General features: G+C 41.2%; 1 protein-coding gene and 1 long non-coding RNA gene across 3 annotated transcripts; both read right to left on the bottom strand.

Annotated features, from left to right (window-relative positions):
• Positions 1-911: 911 nt before the first annotated feature.
• On the bottom strand, positions 912-2,134 carry LOC111235824. Its single transcript, XR_002665700.1, has 4 exons — positions 2,096-2,134; positions 1,927-1,969; positions 1,324-1,392; positions 912-1,139 (listed from the first exon to the last, which is right to left on the bottom strand). It is a non-coding gene; the product is annotated as an uncharacterized LOC111235824 (long non-coding RNA).
• Positions 2,135-2,786: 652 nt separating this feature from the next.
• phldb3 (pleckstrin homology like domain family B member 3) lies at positions 2,787-26,005 on the bottom strand. 2 transcript variants are annotated; one of them, XM_022764220.1, is made up of 15 exons: positions 25,498-26,005; positions 16,671-16,819; positions 16,342-16,452; positions 15,550-15,687; positions 14,938-15,066; positions 13,433-13,615; positions 10,470-10,580; positions 8,331-8,432; positions 7,930-8,017; positions 7,241-7,406; positions 6,341-6,422; positions 5,809-5,958; positions 4,964-5,174; positions 4,506-4,591; positions 2,787-3,538 (listed from the first exon to the last, which is right to left on the bottom strand). In XM_022764220.1, the coding sequence occupies exons 2-15, from the start codon at positions 16,815-16,817 to the stop codon at positions 3,404-3,406; spliced, it is 1,839 nt and encodes a 612-aa protein (XP_022619941.1). In that variant the 5' UTR covers positions 16,818-16,819; positions 25,498-26,005; the 3' UTR covers positions 2,787-3,403. The 2 variants fall into 2 exon arrangements, with proteins under 2 accessions (XP_022619941.1, XP_022619942.1); XM_022764221.1 differs by lacking the exons at positions 16,671-16,819; positions 25,498-26,005 and adding an exon at positions 16,576-16,656.
• Between the last annotated feature and the right edge of the window lie 493 nt (positions 26,006-26,498).

Raw genomic sequence — 26,498 nt, 5'->3', positions numbered from 1 at the left:
TGAATCTAACACTCTGTAAGAAAGTGTATGTCCCAGGATGTCAAACTATTCCTTTAAGACACATGTCTTGCCAATCAAAGAACACATCATGTTGTGGAACAAGTCAGTCTTTTTGTAATAATGAATGCTTTATAAGATGTTCACAAGTTGTAACTACTTGTGTTATTAATGTTAATAATAAAGGAAGAGGAATCACTAAAAACAACTTTTGGGTTGCCAGATTGTGAAAAATCCCAGGAAATAAACTCCCGTAAGTATGTAAGTGGATTTTTCACAACATGTTGTAACATCCTATTATACAAAATGCAATGATGTGATATTGGTATGAACTGAAATGAGGCACAACACAAGAAGAAGACATGGGAATCCTAGAAACGTACTTACAAAGAACACGGAGGGTCAAACTTTTTTCATACAGAAGGTCGCTGTTGCCAGCTTGTCGGCTGTAGAGAGTGGTGCAGGAGATCTTCTGTCCGTTGTGGAGGTAAGAAGCGGTGAAGTTCATAATAGAAGTCACAGATTTACTTTCCATGTTCTCCTCAATGTCACCTATACTGGGAGTCCAGGTCAGAGTCGGAGGGAGAGCGGGACAGGGAGCAAGAGCCGAGCAGTTCAACCTCACTGGAGTCCCTTCTTCTACCTCCAGCTTGGATGGATTTAGAGCAGGTTTGGGGAGTGAATCTGAGGAGGAAAGACGACAAGGAATTTTCAACAGAGAGACCAAAAGATGTGGGTTTACATATAGAAGTGTAACAGGACATAGCACAAACCTTGAGCAGTGATAAGGACACTCGTCTGAAAGTTGAACTTGAGCGAGTTGTCACACTGCAGTCTGAAGTAATAGTTGTCATAATGGTTCGATGGCAGGTTGTTGAAGATGGTGGTGCAATCCTTCTCACGCAGGATCCCCGTTAGGTTTCCTTCCAGGATGTTCAAGCCTGAACTTGCTCCAATGAGGCTGGAATCAAACACTTGGGTTCGGCTCCAGCTACCTCTCTTCCATATGGCTTTACACGAATCATCCAGGTGTTGATCCCATTCAGAGGGCAAGGTGAAGCTGCAGGGGATGATCACACAGGATCCACTCAGTCCCTCCACTGTCTGGGGCATGAAGGCTGCCCAGTGTTGGCATAAGCTACCTGAGGACAAACAATAAACAAATAAACATCTGTACGGTTAAACACAAAAATAAGTAACTATCATTGTTAAAGAAATTAAGGAAATGAAACCATTCGAAATCCAAGCAGAGAAGCCCTAAAAGTAAATGTTAAGACAAAAGCAAATTTTGCAATAAAATTGTAAGACAGGTAAAAGAAGGCTTACCTTGAAGTAGACAGCATATGAACAAAACCTTTACAGCACCTGTCATGCTTTTCTGTCACTTTGATGATCCTACACAGAAAATATATCAAGTAATTATGAATTATTTTATATATACTGTATATATCATTTTATAAATATATTGTACATTTACTCTGTAAGCATTATGCAGACAGAGTGACGAAAAGTAGTTCCTGATTTTAGAGGACAACTATTTCGATCTGAGATAGTTGTATGTATTCACTCACTGGATCTCTGATCATAAATGTTTTAATGTTTTGCAAAACTGTTTGCAAAAAAAATGTAATAAACAGTGCAATAACTGAAATGTATCAGTGTAAATACATGCAAGATTGGAAAATTATGAATACATCATTAATGTACAAGTATTTCAAAATTGTTTGAGTAGATTCATTTACATTGAAAGTTTGCAAGCTTGTGACAGAGAAATAAAAATGATTATTTTTCTTTGTATTTTCTTTGTTATTTTTTACCTGAACAGATTCACGATGCATGAATTTACACAAAAAGTCAGTCAAGAGTTATGTGAAAACATTTTACAGCTGCCAGTGATTTAATTTAGGTTTTGTGAAGATGAAGTCTTACCTTAAAGCCAACAATGATATTCAGCATTCAGTGTCTTTATTTTCTGGAAAAAGAGCATATTTAAGATTTTTTTTTTTTTAATTTAAATATTTTGCTATCTCTAAATCATAAAGTACATACTGATAGTCGATGTTTTTGAAACTGAAACTGCAGCTAATAAAGGTTTTACCAGCATTGAAGGGTCAGTGGTAATAATCCAACAACTGAGTCATGTCCGACTGGTGGCGTTTCTATACGGCACCTTCAGTTCTTGTAAGATTCCTCTGGGGAGGGGCGCACAGCACAACAACAGGGTTTTGATGCTCTCTCTGTATTACAGTAATGCAAATCTCCTCAGCTGTTTTCTAGGAGAATCACACTATAATTAACCCTGGGCAGCATTTCACAATAAAACACAAATGTTATTATTTTGTGGGATATAAGAAAAGAACACCTTGGTGACGTCCATTCAAATACTGCAGAATAAATGCCTTTTGTGTGACATGTCTTTGAACAACCAATTCATTTACAAGCTGCGTTGAAAGCCAGCCTACAAATATGAGCAGACATGAATAATGTACAAAATATCAGATAAAAAAAAGAAATATATATTATATATATATATATATTTATTGCCGTTTGACAAAAGCTGGGGTTGAATTTTCCCGCAAGCAACTGGAGGAGATGTTTCTAAACTGTCAGCATTTTCAAACAGTACTGACTTGAGTTGGAGTTGGAACAGTGTATTTTTACAAAACATATTTTTGTTTTATTGGTAATAATCAATGTTGCAAATCTCTTACCAATCAAGATTTATGTTGGAAAAAAAAAGGACAACAAACTAAAGCAACTGTTTTTACGAATAAACATTTAATAGTGCATTCATAACAGTGTATGCCTTCACTTATTTGCATAACAAACTCATAAATTTCCAGATAATAAATTAATTCAATAAAATTGAATGTACAATCTGTGTTTACTGAAAACAAAGATACAGGAAGTGGACACATAAATGGGAACACCTGAAGATACAAAGCATTATTATTGCTGGTCTGTTCCGCTGGATTGCGTTACACTGAACAGGTGCTGCTATCACTGTGTCCGCTCCCTGTTGAAGTAGTGTACACCAGTCCTGTAATGCCGGACTGTGACCAGCAGAGGGAGCTCAGGCTCAAACAGAGAAACCTCCCAGTAACAGACGCCCAGTGTGCAGACTGGTGCGTAAAGCTGCTTGCGGTTTGCAGCTGGATCAGCGGTAAACCTCTGCCACCGCTTGAAGCATCACTCATCCAGTAACAGCTTCCTCCGCTGTGTTCGAGCAAATCTGTCCCAGCACATCAGCTCCGACTCTCGCGCACTTTATCCACATGTTCATGAGTCCAGGTACAGAGTTGAGCCCCTGAGGTGGATCTCAGCCGAACCAGCCCCTCAGACGGGTGGAGGCGGAGGAGGACTCAGTGGCTTCACTCAAGCATCGTACAGTCACATGTGCAAGAGGTCAATAACGGCTGTGCTCGTCTGTTGCCGTGACGATGACATCCATCCAAATCCGCATGGACACTGCATTGGAAGCCACTAGAAAGAAGAGACGGTCGTACGTCTTCACGCAGAACGTCAGACTGGGCCGTGGAGACTGAAGAGAAGGGACACACAGTGATAAAGTGATAAGTCATGAAGAAGAAGAAGCTTTTTAACACGACTTTGGGGTTTTTCCATCGTGGTGATTGATTTGTTCAACATTGGTTAGGGATCTGCTACCATTGCTCATTTGAAGATTTTTCAGCTTGGCTCAAAGGCAGAAAAACCTTTTGTTGGCTTTTGTTGCTTCTAATAATTCTTTTTCATTTTCACTGGAAATCCAAAGTTATTATGGTAAACAAACAGAAAATCAGTTTCTTAAGCACAACTGCTTGCACTAGAGATGACTGATGTTTCATACTTCAACTGACATTAAAACAAAGAATGGGACATTTTGTGCACAAGCTTTGGTCCTTAAGACAAACTGTTTTGCTGATTTACTCGAGCAGTTATAAATACGTTGAAAATAAAGAAGAGGGTTTTCCATGGTGTGATGTGAACCTACAGTGTCATGTGACACTTTTTTTTTTAACTGCACTAGTGTTACCTGATATCCCCCTTTGATTCCTAATAATTAAAGGTTATTTGTGTTTTTAATCCTGTGTAAATCTGCCAGGTGCATAATCTAACTAAATGACCCATCTGGAGACGGAGCGAACTCAAAGCCGTAAAACAAACTTTATGTTGTGTAAATACGTAACACATGCGGAGTGAATTCTCAAATCACATGAGGCCCCAAGGTGATTCTGCGCTCAATATTCATTAAAAAGATTAAAGCTGCAACAATCTCAGATTCTTTATAGATAGAAATCTTTATCAACACGCTCAATGATGTTGGTTCAGACCCTTTTCCTCATGACAAACACCCTGCAGCCTGAAGTCCAGTTTAAACTGCATTTATCAAACTGTTTCCTAGTGGATTCAAAGTCCAGAGATTTGGCACAGATTCTCAGTCAGATGAAACACTCCACACACTTTGATAGATTTTTTTAAGTCAGTTTGTGTACTGTGTGAGAACTCACAGATGCGGCTGTTCGTAGATGGTCGTAGTAAACTTCCTCTATGGCCTGGAAGTAGATGACTCCCTTCAGCTTCCTCTCATCACAGTCTGCAGCAAAGGGAGAGGCAAGTTAGATTAGGACATTTGGACTCTATGGATCTACGTTATTACCACTCTTTCTTACTTTCTTATGAATTTAAAATAGATTTATTATTATTTAATTCCTCTCTTCCTTTCTATTTCTCAACTGTAGTAAATAAATTAAATTAAATATTTTTTAAAAAATGTATAACAATTTAAGTTGCTTTTTCTTAATATAAACCGTTTTGGGAGATTCAGACAGTACAACAAAACAGATGGAGAATGGAAGCTGGAAAACAAAGCTACTGATGCAATATTATCTTAAAACGTGCTCGACAGGCTTTAGTTCAGGCAAACGTGGTCATTGTGTGCACACAGCGCCCCTCCAGCCAGTCTAACCTGTGTAGTAGGCTAGTCTTCTGTGGTCCATGTCAAACAGGAACCATCTCTTCTTCCAGGTCTTGACCCTCCCCCCTCTTTTGGTCAGGAAGCCCGCGCAGCGTCGAGGCGTCAGCCGCAGGTCTGTGCAGCCGACCACCCCATGACCCAAAGACTCCACGTGGGCCCGGAGGTCAAAGTTCGGAGAGAGGAAGAGGGGCAGGCTGCGCTGCTGCAGGGACAGATGGAGTTTAAATGTGGTTGAAAAGAGTCACTCCATTTTCCATGGAAAGTGAGGAAACTGTGCCCTTTAGTCATGGTTACACTTACACTAAACAAACTGAGCCTTCTGTGATCAGAAGATAAAAATTTGATCATATTGGATAACGATACTGGACGTGTCTGTTGTTTCCCTTACATGTACATGTACTCTACTTTTCCTACACTGCAAAAACTGACTGATTTAAGTTCATATTTCTGAAACAACAACTTAACAAGTTGTATAATAACTGGTGGCTTCATCAAGTCTTTAAAAAAAAATTGCTCTCGTAACAACCTCTTGGTTTATTGAAAGCCTGTGTTAAAAAAAAACTGGGAAACGTTTAATAGGACGTGGGTGTTCACCTGGCATTGAGGGTCAGACTGAACAGGATATTTGCATTATGGAAAAATGCATTTTCAGAGCGTGACGTATTTCAGCGACTAAACGTTAGGAGACCTCAGCCTCTGTTGCATCTATTCTAAATATCATTTTTTAATCCATCTCCTGCAGCTGCTACTTAATAACCAGAGCTGTGTTCACAGAAAGAAGCTGACTTCTTCTGTGGTCCTTAAACACTACCTGATGGTTGTCATTTCATACATACCTCTGGGGAGTTTGGGGGAGAACTGGCCTTTGGTTCCTCCTTTGGATCTGGTTCTGGTCTTTGTGGAGTTTCTGGCTCCAGCGGTTCTGTTCTGGGAGAGTTCAGCTCTCGCTGACTTCTCTCCTCCAACAACAACCGCCGTCGCTCTTCCTGCATGTACGCATGAATCATAGAGAATTATTACCCATCTTACAAAATAGGTTATGACCCCTTTAAAGTTAAGAAATCTTTAAAAAAGACAATGATTATGCTGCACTAAAAGAATTGTATTGATATATGTATCCATATGTGAAAACCCCTGTTTCCAGTTTCAAAACACATAAATTCAAATCATATGGCCGCACATTTTTCAGCCTTGGCATTTCCCAATGCTGCAAACACGCATTACAAACATCCACATATCTGCTGGCAGTCTTCTTGGACCATCATGTGCGAGCTGAGTGGGTGTCAGTGATCAGACAGCCGTGTCTAATGCAGTGTGTTGCGGATGATTAGAGGTGCCAGCTAGTGTTTCCCACGGCAGGTGACTCACCCTCTCTCTGAGCAGCCTCTCTCTCTCTGCCTTGGCTTCCCTCAGTTTCTTCTCAATCTCCACAAGATCCAACAGGCACGGGCTGTGAGAGGAAGAGTTACATTGATTCATTACTGAAGGGAACACAATCACCGCATTGGTCACACACGATCGTGCCTTTTTGTTCAAGTTAAAACTGGTATTACAATAAAACATACAGTATATGGATCAGTCACAAACATGCAAAATAGGTGGGAAGTGGAAAAAATATCAAAACAAATGTTAATTTGCCATAAAGAAAGCCTGTCAATAACAACTTCCATGATTTTGGTCCGTATAAGCAAATTTACATGTAGGATATATATGTGGTTGGTCTGGTCTGGTGCTTAAAAAACATCCAACCCGGGAAGAAGCATGAACGGGTAAACAATCATACTGGTGTTTTGGAAGGTGAAACAACAGCGAAGTGTAAGATCAGTGTAACAAACTGTGTGTTGACCTGTTGAGCTCGAGTGCACACAGTTATTACTGACATTTCAGGTGTGCTCACTTTTAGTTTTACTTCCAAATGAAGGGCTTGAGGTGCTCAGGTTGAACTGTTGGCTTGTTCTCTCCCCATCTGATGGTCGAACTGCTCATGGTTGTTGCGGCAATGTGTGGTGTTTGTTTCTTTGGTAAGTGTTTATTATTATATTATTATCATAAAAGAACAGGAATGATGGCCAAAACTACCAAAATAAAACCTGAGATGTTTATCTTTAATATGAAGGACACTTCACAAGACAAGACAAGGCTAAACTATATCAATACCTGCCCATGCTGTTTCATGTAAACCATCATCCTCGTCCAAGAAATAAAATAAATAAATATTAAAAAAAAGCCACTCCTTGTGTTAATCAAACGAGCAGTGAAGTAACTGACCTGGCAGCTCGAGAGCTTGTCGTACTGTTGCACGGAGTGAGGAGCCCGCCGCCGTTGCTCGTCCCAGGTCTGTGCCCACTGCTGTGTCCGTTGCTGAGTCTATGGGAGGGAGGCGGGGAAGTGAAAGCCTCTGGCGTCTGGCTGTCTGGAAGCGTCCTCACCAACCCTGAGAGAGGAAGGAGATGATAGAAAAAGACACATGAGAAACAAAATGAGTCGGTCAGCACGAATGGCTTTATGTAAGGTGTGGGAGAAGTAATGTAAGTGTATGAAGTTGATAAAACACATGAGATCAAGAGCGTTCAGTTACAGCACTCAGGAACAGATCACTGCAAGTGAAGGGAAGGCATGACTTGACATGACCCTGCACATCAGGCTACTCTGACATTTGGTGACTGATAGGTGTGTGATTATGTTCACAGATACCACTGAGGAGTCTCTAGACTTAAGTATAGGGGCGCTTCTCTGGCTCATCCGGTCTGTGCAGGTAAATCCTGCTCTCTGCAAACGTAATAACAACATGGCGACTCTACTGACACACCTTTGATTTGACTAAAAGGGAGGGAACTGAACAAACAGTCGGACAAAACGAGGGCATGAGTGCAGAGAGAGCGAGTGTTTATTGTTCTAACCCTCTCAGCTTAAGCAATCAGGAGCACAATAGGTAACAGAAAAGGAGAATAGCTCACCCTGTGCTGAGAGCGGCCTGTCGTTAAGTTTGTTGTTGCGGTGCGAGCTCCGTCTTCTGGGCAAACTGGCAGATTCTTTGCATGGCTCCTACAAAATAAGAGAACAGAGTGTGCATGTGACAAACATTTCAACTTCATCTCAAAATGTTTTTAAACTATGACAAGATTAGTCTCTTGATTATTTTCATAATCAATTGATCGTTTTGTAAGAATAAATACTGAAAACTCACTGCACCTGCCTCTCACATGTCAATATTTGCTTATTCTTTTAGCCTTCTGTTATATGAAACTGAGTGTCTTTGAGTTTTGGACTGCAGGACGGACAAAACAAGAAATCTGTCCATAATGAAAATAACTGTAAATTTCTAGCCCTCTTGTTTCCATGGTGACAGGTGGCATACCTGAGGGGGCTTGTGAACGGTCAGAGGGGAAAGTGACATCATGCAGGGGGCAGAGCCGGTGATGTTCGACCAATCGGTGAGCGGCTTCTTTTCTTTGTGAACCTGTGGGAGTACATTAGATTTCATTCGAAATTCAGTCACGCATCTTCGATGAAAACCCGCTGCGAGGTCGCAAACACCAACAGCTTATATGAACCGCGGCGGGGGGGGAAGATCACAAACGCAGTGACTGACGAGGGCTAGACACACCACATCTGGCTGAGAATGAAAACTCCACTTCCAAGAGGGATCGTAATGAGTTAAAAAATTATCATTGCCTCACTATCTTTCCCTCCCTCCCTGCTTGACTCACAAACACATGAGCAATTCAGTCGCCACATGCAGTCCAGTGTTTAACCCTTATCTGTCTCTATCACCACTCTACATTAGCACTTGCCCACAGGGAATGTATGAAAATGAAGACTTAAAAGCTTTTATGTAACTGTTCTCTCCAACATTTAGTTGATATCTTAGAGTAAAATCTGTTACAAATGCTTCCAGTGTCCCTTGTTGCTACAGTCAGATCCAATCAGATTCATTTTCCCAAAACTATCTACTGTCTATGTCATTTTCTGTCAGACACGATGAGCTCTCACAGTCATACTGTAGTCACACATACTTGGTCATGTTGTCTGACACCGTCTTGTCCCTCTCTCCTCCTCTGTGCTGCCACTCCCTTCTGCCCTACCCCCAGCTGTCTCTCTTCTCTCACTTAGAAGAGCACATGAACTAAACATTGAGGCAGTTTTCTGACAAACAACATGAACGACCGTCAGCCATGCAGATTGATTTTGAGTGCAGATTTCGTAGCTTACCGCTCGCTGCAAGGATGTGAAACTTCTCCCAGCTCGCCTTCTCTCCCTCTCACACATCCGCGCGCACTCACATGTACACACACATTCACAAACGCAGCACCCTCCCTCTCATTGCTCACTCCTCCCTCTATCCCTTCCTTCCCCTCCCTCCAGCTTAACTTAAGCTCTCTCGCTCACTCTCTCCATGTCTGATTTGCTTTTTCTCCATTCACATCTTGTCTCCTCCTCATTTTAACTGGTGCGGTCGTATGTCTGATCAAAGGCAAACCGCTGGCTGTGTGATAAAGTCACAGCACAGTTTAATTAGTGACTGAGTAAATCACATACTTTGGAACAGCAAGTATTCATAATAAACACTGATAACACATGGTGTGGGCTGTCCTTTAAATTTTAGCCTACAAACAGTCAGAGCATGTTTCTGATAAAACTGAGCTGAAGTCCGGTGAAAAAAAGAGATGAAAGACAAAGTTTAAAAGACAGTAGTTTGATTCGATTTTTCATCCATTTTTATGCAGCATTGTGGGAAAATTTAAATCACAAGATGATTCATCTCAAGAGGCTCAACTGGTAAACAATATGCTATATAAGGCTTCTCTTATGTACTTAGAATGAAATATCACTGTATCAGTTTCAGTAAGTTAGCTTGTTAGCACATCTGAGCTAGTTACGCTACGGTTAGCAGCGCAACTAGCTGTAACAAACACTGACATAATCAGTTCATCCCGTCATGAAGTTGGCGAACTCCATAGCAAACAGTTGAATTTGTAACCATCCTACAGACATGGAGCAACATTAACATTCATTTGGATCCTTGTTTTCACCAGCCTGATGAATCTAAGCCCAATATTCACTCTCCTCTAGCTCCATTTTGGTCTCGCACCAACTCCTGAGGGGAATAAGAGGCTCTTTAGCTGCTAAATACTCCACTATGTTGATCAGCCAGTCGCCGATTCTGCATCACTGCTGTTTGATGCTGAGCAAGTAGTGTTCAGTGACTTTATTAGAGCTTTTTTTTTGTTGCTAAAATAAAAGCTTTCTGCTGAGTGAATCAAAACATTTTTCAGTTCAATGTAAAACCGGGAATTAGAGGTTGATTTCTCACACAGTCGCCATTTTCAATATGTGCTGGTTCACTTCTTTTTGCTAAATTCGAAAAGCTGTTTCAAAGCTGTATCAAATATCAATGACAGACTAATGAATGAACCACCACAATAAAATATTACTGTTTGTTGCTAAGTAGCAAGTTAAGTACTAGTAGTCTACAACATTAACCAATCCCTCTTACCGTTTGATTTGTGTGGATGAGTCCTCTCCTCTCTTTCCTCAAGGCGTTCAGCTCCCTCTCCTTCTCCCTCTCCATCTCCTTCAGCTCTCTCTCCAACTGCTGGACTCGCTCCTGATAATTCAGAACATAACTCCTGTCAGCGTGGACTGCCATATGGTTTCTCCTCCTCAAAAGAAATGTCCTGTGCTGCAGCTGATTCATCTGGCTGGCCCGAGTTTACTTAATCTTTTCATTATGCTGTGATGTAATATGAGGTAAATATCCCTGATGTGACAGGGTGTGTGTGTTGTGTGAGGAAACGCAGAGCCCTGAGTTAAGTCGATCTTTTCAGCCGAGATACAATGCAAATCAAACATCCACTTTGCAAGTCAATGAGAGGCACGAGACAAGACGCATGACAGCAGGGCTGAGAGTGTAACTCAAAGAAAATCATGGACCAATATTAAATCAGCACCTTAATGTGACACAGTGAGTGACAGACAGAGAGACAGAGAGACAGAGAGACAGACAGACAGACAGACAGACAGACAGACAGACAGAGGGTTTAGACATGAGCTGTCCTCTGCAGCGAGGCCACACTGCAGCTGAGTCAACTACCATCCCTCTCACACAATCCCTCTCTTCATCTCTGCACTCCTCCTCTTACATACTCCAGCTAATCGCTCAGCAATTCGATATTATTTTCACCATCTATATTTTGTCTGTATTTATATGTTCCCTTGGAGTCCGGCGTGAATGGAAAAGCAGCCTTTTGAAATTTCATATGTCAGATTGTGAACAAAAAAAAACACATGTACAGAATTGTTCTCACTTTCAAATGGAGGCAGCCTCAGAAATAAGTTAGATACGTGCATTTGATCTTTTACTGGCCTGTAAACAGTAGTTTATTAACAAAGCATCTGTCAGCATTCACTGCCCACCACTTTTTAGCCACGCTAGCAAATTTTATGCAAATGTGGATTTGGTCCCCGGAGGATGAATCCCTGACTTATATTTTGTCACCACCATGAGACTGGGCATTGTGGTTTTGAGTAAAATGTCTTGAAAACTATCAGATGGGTTGAAATGAAAACTCATGTTCCCTGTGGGAGGAGCTGTAGTAGCTCTGGTGGTACCCTGATTTTTCACTAACTCCATCATCAGGTCATAATATTTATTTGTCCAGTACTGAATTAAAACTAAGTTCCCATCACCTGTTAAACATCAGCAGTGTCACTGTGAGCTCACAGAGGTGCTTGCATGGCTGTAGGTGCTTATAGCCGATCACGATAGCTTTGTAAATGTGACTTGACAACACAGAAAGTGTTGCAACGAGCATGTGAGGTGAGCGTAAAAATGCACATCACTGTCATGTTTAGCGATTGTGTACAAACAATCTGAAGCTCAGACCCTGAATTAGAGATTGAAAACAACATATAGTTAAGTCAGTACAATCAGCATCTAAACAAAGTACACATTAAGGTGCCGGTGTTTCAACAGTCGGCGTGTCACTGTGATGGTAAATTTAGTGCCAAAATACTCCAGGCCTCTTCAAATGATCATCTTGATCTGAAGAGGTTTACGGTCTCGCAGTTTGTTGCATTTCTTGACTTTCTTTACTATGAAGCTGCTGAATAAATTGATAAAAAAATATGATAATTATCTTGGGTTCCACAGTAAATCAGACTTAGCTGGGAGCTATATTGTCTCTGTGCATTCAGAGTGCCTGTTCTGGTAAGTCCAACCAAGGCCTCTCTGTTCTCTGTCCAGTAAACTCCTGAATCACAGGCATTGTATTTTGTTCCCAAAATAACATTGATAAATAACTGTTATCTCCATGTTGAACAAAATAATCCCCATTATCTTTTAAGCCATGACTGCGTTGACTTGATCCAAACTTTTCCAAATCCCCTCCCCCGTCCCTCCTCCTCCACTCTGTCTTGATCTTTGATTTGTCTATCCTGGTGGCCTCTGATGTAATTATTCTCACTGTGCAGAGTCATGTGACAGCGTCACGGTGATGCTGGCGAGTGTGAGGTAAAGAGTTCATGTTCATGTCAGCAATTGACAGTGGAGGAGGGAGGGAGGGAGGGCAAGTCTGAAACTGCAGTGACAACCATGGACTGTGACGGGAAAAGAGAGAGAGAGAGTGTGTGTGTGTGTGTGTGTGTGTGTGTGTGTGTGTGCACTCTAATTCCCACCCTGACTAGCCATCCAATGTGGCATTAAGTCCCTAAAGGCCAGTAAGTTAATAACAACAATGCTACAGCATAGCTTTGGAAATAAATGCCAACAGTTCTGATTATTATTAGAGGAACACAGATTTGTGGCTTCAGAGTTCACTCTCCGGTCTGCCCTCTCCTTATTTTAACTCTAATGAATATATGACTTTTTGTGTCAATTACTGGTCACAGATAATAGAGATGGGAAGAGGTGGGCAGCTGCGCAAGAAAAATCAATCAATATTGGAGAAGTAGAGGTGGATAAGGGTGGTGGGTTCCTACACAAATACCGAAGGAAACAAACTTTCAGAAACTCAAGTGAGAGTTTTAATTAAGGTGCACATTTACACTTCTATCCAGATACAGTAAAATCTTGTTTAGCATTGTACGTATGTGTCCAGGGTGAGATTACAATAAGAGAAATGTATTACAAAGTAGAATTACCAAGTACAATGTCTTTAAAACTGAGCTTTATGAACTTCACTGATGTGAATTTCTTTTTTTTCTTTCTTTTTTTTTTTTTTTGCAAGGGTGTTGTGTTGGATCGCATTAGATTGCAGGGCGTTCCTGTTACTTTCTGCACCCACTCTAACTCTAACCTCACATCTCTGAACTGAGGGGAAGTGTGTGTGTGTGAGGGTTAATGTCACCTCAGCCAGCGAGTGTAAACGATGGCATGAGGAGCATGACATGCAGATAAGCTGCGAACCCGTGCAACACATCAGACAGCGGCTGTGAAATTCTCTAAAACAGATCGTTTACCTGCGCTGTGCTGACCACGCGCTGCTGACATGAGATTTCCTTTTCCATTGCCCCGTCTTTCTCTCCCTCCTTCTCCTTGTCCGCCGCTCTCTCGTCCTCCTCATCGATGCCGCTCTCTCGCTCCAGAACACGAAACTCCCAGTCCTCAAAGGCCCGAGCTGCTGCCTCCATCACCTCTTTCTCCTGCAACAGAGACAGAGAGAAAGTCTGATCTGACTGCCCTTGATTTTATCCTCTAGGAAATTGTGATAGCCAATTAATAGACCAAACACTTAATCCGTTTATCGAGAAAATGATCGGTAGATAAACTGATAATGAAAAATGATTGTTAGTTGAATGTCTGATAGAGTTTACTGCATTTTCTGACTGCTTAGATTTGACTAAAATTCCAAGATCTTCAACACCTGATTAAAAGTTTGTTATTTAAATAAAGTAAGTAAAAAGTCACACAGCCTTATTGTGTCATTAGGAGCCTCTCTGTCCTATAAATGGGATACCTGCCGTCGTTTCTTGTGCAGTGTTTATTCTAGTCTTCCATGTAAGTCTCCTATTTGTGTGCATAAGTGTGGTTTTCTCTGTGAAGCAATTTGTGTCAAACCTGTTTCTAAAAGCTCTTTCAAAATAAACCTGACATGTCACAACATACAGTAACAACCTGCTGCTGGACTTCACCAAACATGTCATTAAAACACTGCTTTCTAAACACAGCGCTGTCTCATCTTGTTCTGTCACATTTACGAAATACAATACACATCTGTGTGTGTGTGTGTGTGTGTGTGTGTAAACTTCAGAAACACTGACACATCAGGTCAAACAGGTACTGAACAAGCTCACATTGTGCAGCTAAAAAAAAACATCATTTAAAGGAGTCAACACTGATGACAACATGTCGACACTCCGGCACGTTTTAGGTTTCACCTGGATAACTGCCACCAACGTGATTATTATTACACTGTCAGTATCCTCTAAACATGTTCAGGATCATCAGATACGCCACAGGGCTTAAAGACTTAAGAGCGTTGATCAATAAATTGTTGATTGTTGTTTGAAACAAAAAAATTCCAAAGATTTTCTTGGGCCATGTTAGAAATCTTCACCACTAGAGCACCGCCTTCATGTGTTTCTAAATATGATTTACTCCTCTCAAAGTAGGAAATAGACACTGGTTGTTGCAACTGAATCACTCCTAATCTAATAGATTTTGTATTTAGATTACATCACCTGGCTAGTTTAATTCCCATGATTCCTGGGAAGCTTACAAGTCAGGTTACAGATGGCAGTCTGTTTGTGTTTAATATATTTCCACAGAAGAGTTTCCAGTGTTGCACAGGCAGTGATGATGAACCCTTCCCTGATAGTTTAGTGGATGTTTTGACAAAGCTGAACTTTTGTACATATGTGTGGTATTCACCCAAGTTGTCATCCATGCTGCATATATATATATATATATATATATATATATATGTATGTGTGTGTCACACAGACACACACACACACACACTCACCTGCTGCAGCTGCAGGGTTAGCTGTGCTCTCTGGCTCTCTGGCTGACTGGGGATCAGTTTCTCCTTCTCCTCACACCTCCTCTTCAGCTCCTCCACCCTACGTCTCTCCTCCTCCAGACTCTCTCGCTCCTGTGGTAGCAGACGTGGCGAGAAAAGGAGTGAAGCAAGAGTACAGTTCTCACGTAATTTTCTAAAGCAAAACAAAAACCATTTCAAAAGGGAAAAATAAACTATTTCACAACCATGTATACAGGATAACTAGAGACATTTATCTTCAACCAGCGCTGTCCTGGAGCCTGTGACATCCAACAATCATTTCACGGGAACTGACTTATCATTAAAAGGATCTTGTTTTGATGTTAGTGGAACATTACCAAGCCCACACGTTTCTGTGGAATCCTTTAAGTTTACTTTTTCTGTTGTGATTGTGATCTCTACAATAAGCCATTAAACGTTACATCAACACATATTAGTTTTGTCTCCAAGAAAGAAATTCAGTTGGTCATGAATCATAAAGACATGACACAAACTCATTACTTCTATTGCTGTAAGCAATGAAAAACTAAATTTAACAGATCATATATTACACAATACTAAATGAGTTTATCTTACCTTTCGTCTGTCGGTGTGTCTGTGTTTCTCTTTCTGCCTGGCCTCGTGCTGTAGAGCCTGCAGCTTCTGTGTGTGTCTGTGCAGCTGGTTCCTCTCCGTCTGCAGCTCGCCCTGGAGCAGGGCGATTTCCAGCTGCAGCTGCGAGGACAGAAGACTGGAGACTGAGCTGAATCATATTGACCAGAGCTTGAGCAAGTCAGAGATATGCATTCCTTTACCGTGACTGTGGTGGTGTTTGGAAATGGCGTGGAGATTTAAAAATGCAGACTTCAGCAGCGACGCAATTGAAATCACTTTAGTGTTTTCCGTGAACGCTCTGTCGTGGTTGTTAATTTGTTGCAGCAGTCATAGTGCATCAAAAGGGAAAGGAAAAAAAAACCTGTAATAAAAGTTTAACCACCTGTTGTTATGCAACAGATGGCAACATTTCTTCCACTTCATTCTGATTATTGTCATTATTGATTCATCTTCTCAACTGATCATCCATGAAAAAAAGAAAAAAAAGAAAGGTCAGTTTCTTAGAACTTGAGTCAGATCTTTAAATAGCTCATCTTATCCAAACAACAGTCCCAACCCCAAAGATTCATTTAACTAGCATTCAAGCAAAAAAGCTGCAGATACTTCTTCTCAATCAACTCAACTTTCCATTGATTGGCTTGATTAATTATTTTACCTGTTTCAATTCCTCCAGTCGTCTGCTGCACATTTTTGTGACAAATTAAGACGATTGGTGGTTTTTGTGTCCATCTGTGATTGGACAACACGCGTCTAACACGCGTTTAACACGCTCACCTCAATCTTTAGTTCCTCCTTCTGTTGGTCGATCTCTGCGATTCGCTGTTGGAGCATTGAGGCCGATGGCAGGACCCTCAATGAGCCCACCTCCACCTTTCTAATGCAGGACTGAGAAAAAAGAAAATACAAAGTCACCAGATGAAAGCTTCAAAGTAGTAAAGAGTTTAGTCTAGAAATGTGGTGTGAGTCACTGGTTTCAATGCATGTAAGAAGATGCTTCCTTCTTCTTACAGGAGCTGGTTTCCTGTGCCACCAACACACAGTCTGGCATGTAAAGAGTCTGTCACTACATCGCCATCACCGACAGCCTCGCCTCACTCACTTACCTTCTCGCTCTCTGTGCTGCTGCTCTCTGTATCTGACTCCGCCCCTGAGGAGGCGGGACTCTGACCTCCGGCCACTCTGGCGATCCATGGCGGCCGTAGCCCCTGCTGCCACTGGCTCCTGGAGCTCTCCATGTTATGTTGGGGCATTTCTAAAAGGCCGAGACAGAGGAGGCAGTTAATGAGAGGTACAGAGCAGGGGGTGGCAGGGGGGGTGGCGGGGGGGCTGACTGAGTTTAGTGAATATTGTGGTAATCTAATCTGCTGCACGGTTGAAGGCGTATAGTACGGGGTGGATCAGGTGACAGGTCACAGAGGGGATATCACGGCTGAGTAAAAAGGCATATGCACTTTAAAACTCAGAAGCCCCAGTTCATGATGGAGAAAACACCTCCCAGTAAAGAGGAAGCAACAGTGAAAGAGGAGAGAATACAGGATGTGGGTGGTGGTTTGTGGTTGGTAGTTCAGGCTCTTTCTCTTAGCAAAGGACTCTTAGTGTGTGTGCGTGTGTGTGTGTGTGTGTGTGTGTGTGTGTGTGAACACCAGCGTGATAAATAATAGTCTTTTCAACTGGAGGCTTTTGATGTGCATCAGCAGAGAGACAGTAAATGAAAAGAGCTAGAACAATCGTTGAAATACTACAGTGAGAAATTGCCCACAAAATTTCTGCAGAAACATCAGAACAGACTTTGAAGTACTTTCATGTTGTACTTTTTGTTCTGTGTGTCATATTCATGTGCGTTTATCCGGGCAAATATCATTACATAGTGTTTACAATCTCCTACATCAAAGTGTTTCCCAGCGTTTGGGAATATGTTGGCCTAAAGGCCTATATTATCCTGTTGGCTTTATTCTATTTCGCCGTTTCACCCTCAACTGTGTGGTCTCTCTTTATGCAACAACAAGCATGCTTGCAGAAACACGCATGTGTGCACAGACCAAAACCAATTTGTGGGAAAATACTTCTGATTCCTATTGTCCAACCTTTTTCCCACCATCTTCCCTCGGCCCCTGTGCCCTGCCTCTCTCCTTGTATCCATACCTTATTAGGCTGCAGGAAGCGCAGGCAGAGTGGAAGCAGAGAGATAAATATACAGCAGAGATATGAGTGAGGGCTTCCAAATAACGACTGGCACAGTGACATCGAGAGAGAGAGACAAGGGAGTGGGGGAGAGAAAGGGAGGCATGGACAGATAGAGGGAACAGAGAACGACAGGAAGTGTAAAACGTCAGTGTCTTGTGCAGCTTCAGAGAGGTGTCCACGGATATAGAATACACTAATGTTCACAGAAGATACATAGTTTTCATATAAATGTATTTTTAATCATCAAATAACTACTGAATTTGTAAATTAAGTTTACTGGTTCATTATCCTCACACTTGGGTAAAAAGTGAAATCTGCTTCTATAAAATGATGGATAGATGATTGTTAGTGAAATGCCTTCCTTCATAAGGACGTAATGGTCTGTGAACAAGAATAAACAAGAGTTTATTCTTAACCATTTTATTTTATCTGACCCTAATGGGTCTGTCAAAGGTTATTTCTGGTTTGTGACCGATGGAACAAAGTAATAACAAAGTGCTAAGTGCAGAGAAAAGAGTGAAACTTGCACGCCCATCCCCTACTTGAAGGATAGATGTCACTGATCTGAAAAGGAAGGGGATCAACGGCCCATGTGTCATGCAATTTCCTACAGTCTATGCAGTTAGAGTGTGTGATACTAACGCATTTCAAAGGAGAAAGCACTAACACCACATACACAGACGTGTGCCTGATGCAGAATTACAGAACTACCACGTGGATACTTTCAATGTGTATATCATGTCAGTGCCTGATCTTACCAAAGATGATACCAAAGACCGAAGATGGTATCAAAACCCTTTCACAGAAACATACCAAGAGTATTTCAAAAGGAGCAGTTTGTTTTCAACACATTAAAGATTGCAGCTTTTATGCTCCCACACACCCAAAAGCTATGTTTTTGTAGCAAAAAGACACTGACCTCAGGAGTTCATCGTAAAGGAGGTCGTCTTGCAACAAGCACAGCTCAAGAAATGCTTGCAGGATTAGAAAGTGAAGAAAATAGATGCAGAGAAAAGTTAGCTGCACATCATGCACCAAGAGTCCCTCTGTGTAAAAATAATATGACTTTACTAGACATTTGATGGCCAATCAGGGACGAGTATTTTCCATTAAGCATGGTTTAAAGGTCGTGGAAAATACTTCATTTGCTGGCAAGTTTCTGTTAAAATTCATATTAGACTTTTTTTTTTTCAATACAAAAAAAGGAACAATTCAATAGCCACAGCACAACGGCTTACAATACACTCTCTTCAGTGCAGGACAGTTTTCAGTGAAACTATAGAAGAAGAAAATATATCCAATAAATGACAAAAACAACTGGGTGTTCTAAAAGACTGAAATAAAATGGTTTGTTTTAAAGTTGACAGACTTCTACAGACATGTGTTCATGTGTAAAAAGGTTGAACTGGCAGAAAGCAGAAGAGTTCAGAGGTCACGTGAGGTAAAGAAACAATCCATCTCTGCTCCAGCATCTCAGGAGAGCACATGACGACATGTTACTGCACTGATCGTTTGTCCTGCTCCTCTTATTATGCACTGTGGTGCTTTGTGAAGCCACTGCTGTCCAGAAAAAGCTGTCAACCTCCAGGGAAAACAAGGCAGAGAGAGCTTCACACTGAGTTACATTATCATCCAAACAAACATCAGTGCAAGCATTTGCCGTCTGACCTGCAGCTAAAGTCCACTCAGATACACTATCAACACAGCAGAGCCGAGAGAGAGAGAGAGAGAGAGAGAGAGAGAGAGAGAGAGAGAGACATTCAGGATGAAAGTCCAGGCTTTCATGTCAACATTGCAGTTTGTCAAATGTAACAAACAAAAGCCTAAACAAACACAATGTGCAAACAAACCAAAAGAGAGTGAGACAGTAAGAAGAGCACCAACTATAGATTAAAAAAAAAAAAAAAAAATCAGCAGATGCAGAAAAAGAGAGCATGGTGTTCAGCCTGAGAGCCACATCAAAGAACAAAAAACTGTTTTGTTGAGCTTGATTGTGGGGAGGAGAGCGCCTCTGGAGAATAAGATAGCAGACAGGGAATGAACAGAGACGCAGTTCAGCATCACGTCTTTGTTTGTGTGTGTGTGTGTGTGTGTGTGTGTGTGTTATGTAATGACTATCCATACCCTCAACTCTCAGACTGATCCTAGAGGACTCGAGGACTCCTGTGTATCAGCCTGCAATGCTAATTATCAACCACAGATTAGCAATAACCAGCAACAGCTGACTGGCCATAACACAAACACACGCACATGCACACAGTCAGACCACTGTGAGAGAGTTATGCATGTCCGACAACACAACAGAACGTTGCTGGTGTCGGATTATCTCACATCAGCAAAGTCTTATCACTCCTTCTGTCAGTGTGAGGCTGCACTGAAGTTACAGCCACCTCTATTCATTTCACTTGAGTCTTTAATTTCATCTAATCCAGATAGAAGTCAGTCAATAAACAGTTTAAGTCCTGCTGTATGAAGTGAGTGAATCCAGTAAATACAAACAACACTGTTTGTACTGTTGATGCCAGAAAGAAATCCCACTGTCTACAGGGACAGTCTGCCAACTGAGTGGTCACACACAGACCACAGATTTCATCCAAGCATTTCATTAGCTGCCATGTTGTTTACTACTTGAAAAGCTGAGATGACAAAATAGGACTTTTCAGTGATCATCTTTAACTCTTTTAAAAAAAAAAAAGTGTTCTGTGTAGTGAAGATATTACGGCGTACCCAAATGACATATCAAGGAAACCTGTTGGTATCTCATAAGAACATCAGATTGGAAAAAAATTCTTTGCTAGTTGAAAATCTTTACCATTAATTTTACTTTTTCTTTTGATGTTTTTCTTCTTGTTACAGTAAAAATTTGCACTACATTTGGATGGAAGTAGTATTATAATTTTTTTGCATAAAATGCTGTTTAACTCTTCAAAAGGCGTAGTGCAAGAATTTATGATGCAACTCAATAACATCTGCCATTTAACCCTCTCTGCCACCTAAATGCCCACTTCTTTCAGACACTTCAAACCTCCAGCTTGTAGTGCAGGCTCTCTTGTCAAAAATGATTCTTTGCTCCACAAATATACAGTAGCATTGCATTGCACTCTTATAACATTGCTGGAAAGACAATTGACTTTAAAAAAAAAACAACTTCCTTGTCAAAACCTGATGCCTACATTACCCACAATACAAATCAACCACCAACAGTTCACTTGGTGGTGTTATGCTAGTAGCAGCTAATGTAGCCTCTAGCTGATGGCCGATGACATCATCAGGGTTATTTTTTCAAACTTTTCAAAGCTTCATGCAGAGCCACAAAATACATGATACAGACATGATAAAGAGTTTTCACTGAATGAATAGTATTCCTTGTGAACCAGTAAACAGTGGAGTCCCCCTTTAATACATGTCCCCCTGTACAACTGTACTACTGCCTTTGCAACATGTTAGTATGTTGTCATTATGTCTCTGTCTCACTAAAACCTGGGCCTAAGCTTATTTAAAGTTTGACCAATCTGTTCCTGAAACAGCATACAGCGTAACACAGCTCCCAAATAGCAGCAATAGAACCCAGTAGCCCTGTAAAATGACCTTGTCCCTGTCAGGACCCCTCGCTGGTGAGTGGCTAAAAGGAAAAGTGAGGCTAAGCAGTGTGTACACAAATGCATAAAGTCAACACTGACAACAGCTATACTGCACCAGCTACATACCGGACAAAAGAGCTCCGACAGTGGCATGCTCTGTTTGGGTGTGAACGCTGATTGCTGCCTGTCACTATGCATTCAGTGCAAGGGCACTATAGGGAAAACATGTCACACATGGAGCGCGTGAGCAAAACTGCCCTGTAAAGGGGGGGGGGGCAATGTGCAACGCAGAATTAATCCACAGAGGCCGAGGAGAGGTCAAGTCACTCTCAGGCCACTCAAATCAATGACAACAGAAACATTTCATAACATATATGTGGAGTTTTTATTTTTTACATTTTTTTTTATTTTTTTACTGGATGAATGGAAAGCAAACTGACCCAGTTTTGATAGGGACTGCTCTCTGGGTTACTGTGTACTACCAGTGCAAACATGCAATGTGTGATAGCTCTGCAGGCTGAGGCCGAATCTCCAATTGGGCAAAAAAATAAATAAAAATTAAAAATAAATAAATTAAGGACTTATATCTCCAAAAACTATCCCCCTTTTTGTTTTCTATTAATTTCTCTGCCCATCACTTGTTCTCACTCTATTTCCAATATTATATTTCTTCAGCTATTAAGAGAGAGAGATCAATACCGTGTGGGATTTTGTTTTTTTGTCTCTTTCACAGTCAGAGTTTACGATCCGACACACCTGTCTACGAGACTATGAAGCTTCAGAGGATTAGTAAGTTGTGAAATCAGTCATGCACACCTCAGCATACATTCCACTGTGACCTTGAACTACACTGTAGTGTACCATACAAGAGCTGCACTGCAATAAACACAGTGGCATGACACTGAGCGGAGGGTTATCTCCAATCCAGATGACAAAATGCTTCTTCAGTTACTGTAAGTGGTTACCTCTCATGTGCGGAGGGCATGAGACCAAAACTGGCTATTAAGCCTCATGAAATAGCAGGATAAGTCACATATATTTTTTTATTGACCACAATTATAGGCTGTGGCTTCAGTTAAACAACCAAATCTCCAGGCTTTTAAACTTTCTGTTCAGTAGCAGGCCTGACATCATCGCATCAGTATCTTATGCACACAATGTTTCCAGAGAGCATAAGTAATTTTCCTATTTTTATTGTCAAAGTGGAGACACAGAGGTCCCTACTTTTTGCCACTTTCTTGCTCTGTCTGGCCCAGACACATTTTGGCTCTAATCAAAAAAAAAAAAAAAAAAAAAAAAAAAAAACAGAAGTACTGCTCTCATTTTAATAGAATGAAAAACAACTAGATTGTATGAGAGAGGAAATAATGGCTGCAATGGTTTAGTGAAGTTACAGCAAAGGCCATGCTGTATTGTAAATGTTTATGTGCACTCATTTTGCTTCCCTAAAACAGATAAAAACTGACATATTATAGCCCCATGCTTACATCTGGGCAAAGAGCACACTGTCATTTGACAGATGAAATGCTGTGGACTACCCTGCAGCGACCTCTGGACCTGCCGCATGTGGCTCCTGCTGGCTCGGCAGGAAGCTGTCATCACAGTCCAAGTCTGTGAGCGGGAAGAGCAGGTGAGAGGAGGGAGTTTTGGCTGTTACACAACTGTCGCTCTGTTTCTGTGAGTAAAAGGGATAAATCCTGCCTGACACCTGGGTGACAACGCCTACAACAAAACTAATCATGCAGCTAGCGTGCACGTATGCTCAGTGTCACCTGCAAGAAAATAGCAACAGCATAGGCCTTTACATTCTTAATCACGTCATTAATTTACTGTCGTAAGTAAATGATGCTGACTATTAAAAAAGAAAACAAATGGCCCAAAAATATTTTAGTACTGTACACTAAAAGCTAGTGGTATTGGACATTGCATTTCTTGGCTCATTCTGTTGTTTCGTGGTCTATTTTCCTGCATTCCTGTGGGAAATTGCCTGATGAGCTGATGTCAGTTTAAAATGGTTTGCAGAGACTACAATGGCAGCTTTATAAGCAGAAGATTTTTCAGCAATCTCCATCATCAGCTGTACATGTCAAGTTCTGGCGCTGGTCCCACAGAACCAACTCTCAGACTCCTTTCCAGATCTAGAGGCTTAAGGATTAGGAGAAATCCAGTATAGAAAAAGCTGATAAACTGGTTTTGTGCACCACAAGTAACGAGGCCTGTTACTAAATTTTATAACTGGTGAAATTACAATCCAACTTTCAGGACTAACTCCAAATAAAAAAAAAATTTTAACACCTTGTTTTGAGCTGTTTTTTTTTTGTTTTTTTTTTTCATTTAACAAGAGAAACCAACTTTCGCAAATGTTAAAACACAAGCAGGCGTACAAGAGTTTTGCTTGAATAAAATCTAAAATTGTCACAGTCATGGAACTACCTGATCAGAGAGCGAGTGCACAGGACATCTGATGCCAGCTTTTTACTTTGGGCTCTGGACAACATTCAGCTGATTCCAGAAAGTATTGATGTTTAGTGAAAATGTAAAACTAGATGTTCACAAGTTCAGGTTTCTCTGACAGAAAAGTGAATGGCACTCTGGGATATGTAGGAAGCAAGCTGGAGGAAAGTGATTACATCAAATAAAATGTAAAAAAAAAAATAGAAAATGTCAGTGCTTTGTCACTAAAACAACTCCTGCAATGTAGAGCTGAAACGATTAGTCAAGATTAATCAGTCAGTCGATTGAAAATGAAATTGCAACAAGTTTGTTAGGCTAGTAATTAATCAAAAGCAAGTGATAGTTGAGAATAGTTGAATCCAGCTTCTCCAATGATACAATTTGGTGCTTTCCTTTGTTTTATATCATTGCATTGACTGCTGGTTGCAATAAACAACCATATGAAGACTTGACAGATTAATCAATAGTGATGCTTTGGTTTCAAGGTACTGCTATTGTGCATACTGGTACACTCACACTGTGATGTTTTACTGGAAAGGATGAATAATACTGAGCCTTGTTAATGTTATTAGTAAGACCTGTGCTTTTCTTGCCATGACAAGTCAAAATGTGTGGTGTGTGCTGCCCAAGTGAAACGCACCGAATAGCACAAACAGAAAAGTTCAAGAAAAGCTGGACTTTCTCAACTTTTAAGCCACATATTCGTCAACCTCCGGGCTTTAACTAGCGCTACACGTTAGAAAATCTCATTGATGGAAAGAACAAGAGCACGAATGAAAAAGGTATGATGCGGGAAAATCTGTCAGGGCGCTGACAGAGATTCCTTTGGCATGAGTAAACCTCTGGGAACTGTGATGCAAGAAAGAGTGATCCATTAATGACAGCCTAGGATGCAGGGCTCAGACACAGATTTGTCCAATGCTGAACAGAACAAGACGTGTGTGTGTGTGTGTGTGTGTGTGTGTGTGTGAGTGAGAGAGAGAGAGACAGAGAGAGAGAAAGAGAGAGAGAATAACTAAAGAGAGAACTCCCCAGACAGTAAACCCTCCCTACCCAAGGCAATCTCTCCTCACAGCCCTCCCTCAACCTGCACTCCCACCCTGTGTTTACCCTGTATGTGCTGATGGAGGGATAAAAGGCGAGATATCCCAGGGTCATTGTAAACAAAAGGGGAGTTTATGTAAACTGGGGTTACTGTCATGGGACACGGTTCGACTGAGAAACAGCAATTTAGCTGAGAGAAAGTTACTGTGAGTGTTTTCACAGATAAGAGATGAAGAATCTTAATTATGTATTTAAGCCAAAGGGGTGGGATGAAACATCATGATGTATAAGCCAATGAACCATGACTATGTTTACCATCACAGCCAAAGGATTCACATAGTTTCGAGCAGGAGGGAAGTCTTGGTTTGTAGATGCTTTCATTTTCAGGAAGCTATATCAATTCCTCTTTTGTTTTAAGTGCAGGAGCTTCAAAAAGTAGATGTGATGTAGTCCACAACTGAGGGACTCCAAACTTCCCCATGCCTGGAAACTCCGGCTACACACACATTAATGTCAGAGCTCTCATTTGAGCATTTGTCTCCTTTGGGAAGTCGTTTTGTTTTTGCCTGATATCTACGACAGGAACTGCACAAGCTTCATGAAAGCTGTTCTGGGGAGGAAGGATTTCAAGAGGGAAAGCGAATTAAAGCAAACAAACGAGTCTTACCTGGAAAAATGAGCTTCACCCTCGACTACAGGAGCTGTGGGTCCTCCGGTTTGTAACATATAGTGGCCAAGCCGGACGTAATGAAAGAAAGAGAGAGGGGGAGCCAGCTTTTTCTTTTTTCTTTTTTTTTTTTTTAAAGCGCTTTCATTTTTAGACAGAAGTCAGGATCGCGTAAAGTTGCCTCGACATGAGCGGTTGTTTTCTGTGACGCTCACAGCTTCGTCACCTCCACACTGTGCTGGTTTTTATCTTCACCTGGTTTGATTCAATCCCTCCCAGGAAAAAAAAAAAAAAAAAAAAAAAACCTGCGTGTCGGCGTCAACAGGTGAGATCGAGCAGAAAGCATGTGGAGGAGGGAGACGACGGAGGCGGGCACCGACTAATAATACATGCGGTTTGTGTTGTAGGCTTTTAAGCGAACAGCTCATATCCTTTTTAAAAAAAACAAAACAAAACAAAAACTCCGAGACAAACTTCACCGGCCGGTTTTTACGGCGCGCTGTTTCAGTCTGAGTCCTGCACCCGAATGAGATTTCTATTCTGGGAGCTGACGGGGCTTTCTCATTGTGGAGTCGGCTGACTGCCAGTAAACTGTGAAGTAAAAGGCTACTCAAATACTTTTAATAACAAACTCCCATGGGACTTTTGTTAATATTATAGTGATACAGTAGAAGACTGAACTTAAAGGTCAAAATAGAGTAGGAGGAAGGGAACAGGCTGGATGTTTGTTTTTTTTTTTTTAGAAAACATTTGGTCCTATAATGTTAAAGTGACCACATAGATGAAGATATCTTCCAGCAGAGTAAAATGTCCTACAGGAATCTCCCATTGAAGCTGTGTCATGCTGTTGCTTCAGTTTTTTTTAAGAGGGACTATTTTTCACCTTTTACACTGCACTGATAAATAAAAATAGCCTCCATGCAGGGGCTGCGGCAGAGGCCTCCTGATCCTTTGAGCCCCTTAACCTGTGCCTGTTAGCAACATCCAGTGCTCCATCCATG

Source organism: Seriola dumerili, unplaced genomic scaffold (assembly GCF_002260705.1).
Source record: "Seriola dumerili isolate Sdu_G_001 unplaced genomic scaffold, Sdu_1.0 BDQW01000533.1, whole genome shotgun sequence".
NCBI lineage: Eukaryota > Metazoa > Chordata > Actinopteri > Carangiformes > Carangidae > Seriola > Seriola dumerili.
This window is presented reverse-complemented; position numbering and strand designations above follow the sequence as displayed.